At 34.3% G+C, this 1664-nt stretch overlaps 1 protein-coding gene across 4 annotated transcripts in view; it reads left to right on the plus strand.

Annotated features, from left to right (window-relative positions):
- LOC116672843 (putative homeodomain transcription factor 2) overlaps positions 1–1664 on the plus strand; it is a 46261-nt gene that overhangs the window by 20645 nt on the left and 23952 nt on the right. For all 4 annotated transcript variants that reach the window (XR_004327659.1, XM_032504791.1, XM_032504793.1 and 1 more), the window contains exon 3: positions 1525–1581. Coding sequence is in view for 3 of the 4 variants with exons in the window: in XM_032504791.1 (XP_032360682.1) it covers positions 1525–1581 (57 nt within the window). In the remaining variant the exon portion in view is untranslated. The remainder of the gene's footprint in view (positions 1–1524; positions 1582–1664) is intronic.

The following is a 1664-nucleotide window of genomic DNA, read 5'->3' on the forward strand; positions in this document are numbered from 1 at the left end:
GCTGATAGCTTTGCTTCACGTAGCCTTCTTCTGATCGTAACAGTACTCACAGGTAACTTTAAATCTTCTGTGATTTTCCTGGAGCTGATCATTGGTTGAGCCTTTGCCATTTTGGCTATTCTTTGATGCATTTGAATAGTAGTTAACCGGTTTTTCTCATGTCGTTCAGGCTTTGGATGCAATTTCAAGGCATTTGAAATCCTTTTTGGCTGACCAGCCTATAATTTTCTGCACTTCTTCTTAATATGTTTTCCCCTCTCCAAATCAACTTTTTAATCAAAGTCTGCTGTTCCTCAGAGCAATGTCTGGAATTACCCATTTTGCTGAGTATTTCAGTGTGAAATACATTATAACCAGCATGCACAACATAATAACTATGGGCCATAATTGACACCTGTTTCTTCACAGAATATAGCACCTCACTAATTGAACACAACACTGCTATTATTTTGAACATGTCCCTTTCAATTACAGATTCAATTACATAGAATGAGCTGCATGCATTGCATGACTGTTGGGTCTGTCTATTTGCCATGTAGAAATATCACTTCTACCAAAAAAATATGATTTATGTGGTTAGTGATGTGTTTGTGTGTAATGTTTGACTGCTATTATTTTGAGCACAACTGTATGTAGCTTCAGTGATAACTATGACAATTTGGTACACAATATGTAATATTGTCAATTTCAATAATATGTATTATTGTTAATAATAGTGTGGCCCAAGAGGATTTACTAGCTACTTAGGGGGCGTTTTAAAGGATGAAAAGCGAAACAGTTGTAAACTTGTTTTATGAGATCATGACCGCTCCAGTTATGAAGAAACAGCTTTAAAAATCCTTATCTCCCAAGAAAACCTTTTATTGTGGTTTGGATCATTATTACAGCCCGATCCGATAAAGGATTTTTAAGGCCGACACGAATATTTGGTTAATTAAAAATCCGATATGCCTGTGTATATATTTTTTTTAAATTCAGAAACGCGTTGCAAACAGATTAGTTTTTTGTAGTTATTATAATTAACAGAACAGAAGAACATCAAAAATATACCAAAGTTCTTATAAATAAAATGGATAAAAATACAAACTTAAAATATGAAACTTAAAGTCCTTTTGTACAAAAACACATTAACATAAAAAATAATAGTCAGTGTTGCCATCAGGGACATTGTAGAGTGCCCTCTGGTGGACAAACTATACAACGCCTCATAACATGGTTGACAGTCCGTTTTTGTTTTTAAATATTCATGTACCAGAATCATTTGTCATTATAAATGATTGATTAATGAATATAAAAAAACAACTACCCTTTGTTTCTTTTTTAAATCAACCATTATAAATGGCAATATTGATAGATCGGGAAATGCCTAATATCGGCCCGCCGATATATCGGTCGGGCTCTAATCATTATTCCTCTTTCTGATAACACCGAGAACATGACGTGTGCAAGACCTCTAGAAATTAAAATCTTATTGTAGCTTTCCTGTTATTCATCATTAATCCTTACCCTTGTTCATTTTTCCAGATTGGCGCCTATGACCAACAGATATGGGAGAAATCAGTGGAGCAGCGAGAAATAAAGGTATATTTGTTTCATGGCTTGTTTGCTCCATGTTTCTGTTATTTCACTTTTTCCATTTTCCTGTTTGTTTTCTTTCTGTGTGT

The sequence above is a fragment of the Etheostoma spectabile genome, chromosome 23 (genome assembly GCF_008692095.1).
Source record: "Etheostoma spectabile isolate EspeVRDwgs_2016 chromosome 23, UIUC_Espe_1.0, whole genome shotgun sequence".
Classification (NCBI taxonomy): Eukaryota; Metazoa; Chordata; class Actinopteri; order Perciformes; family Percidae; genus Etheostoma; species Etheostoma spectabile.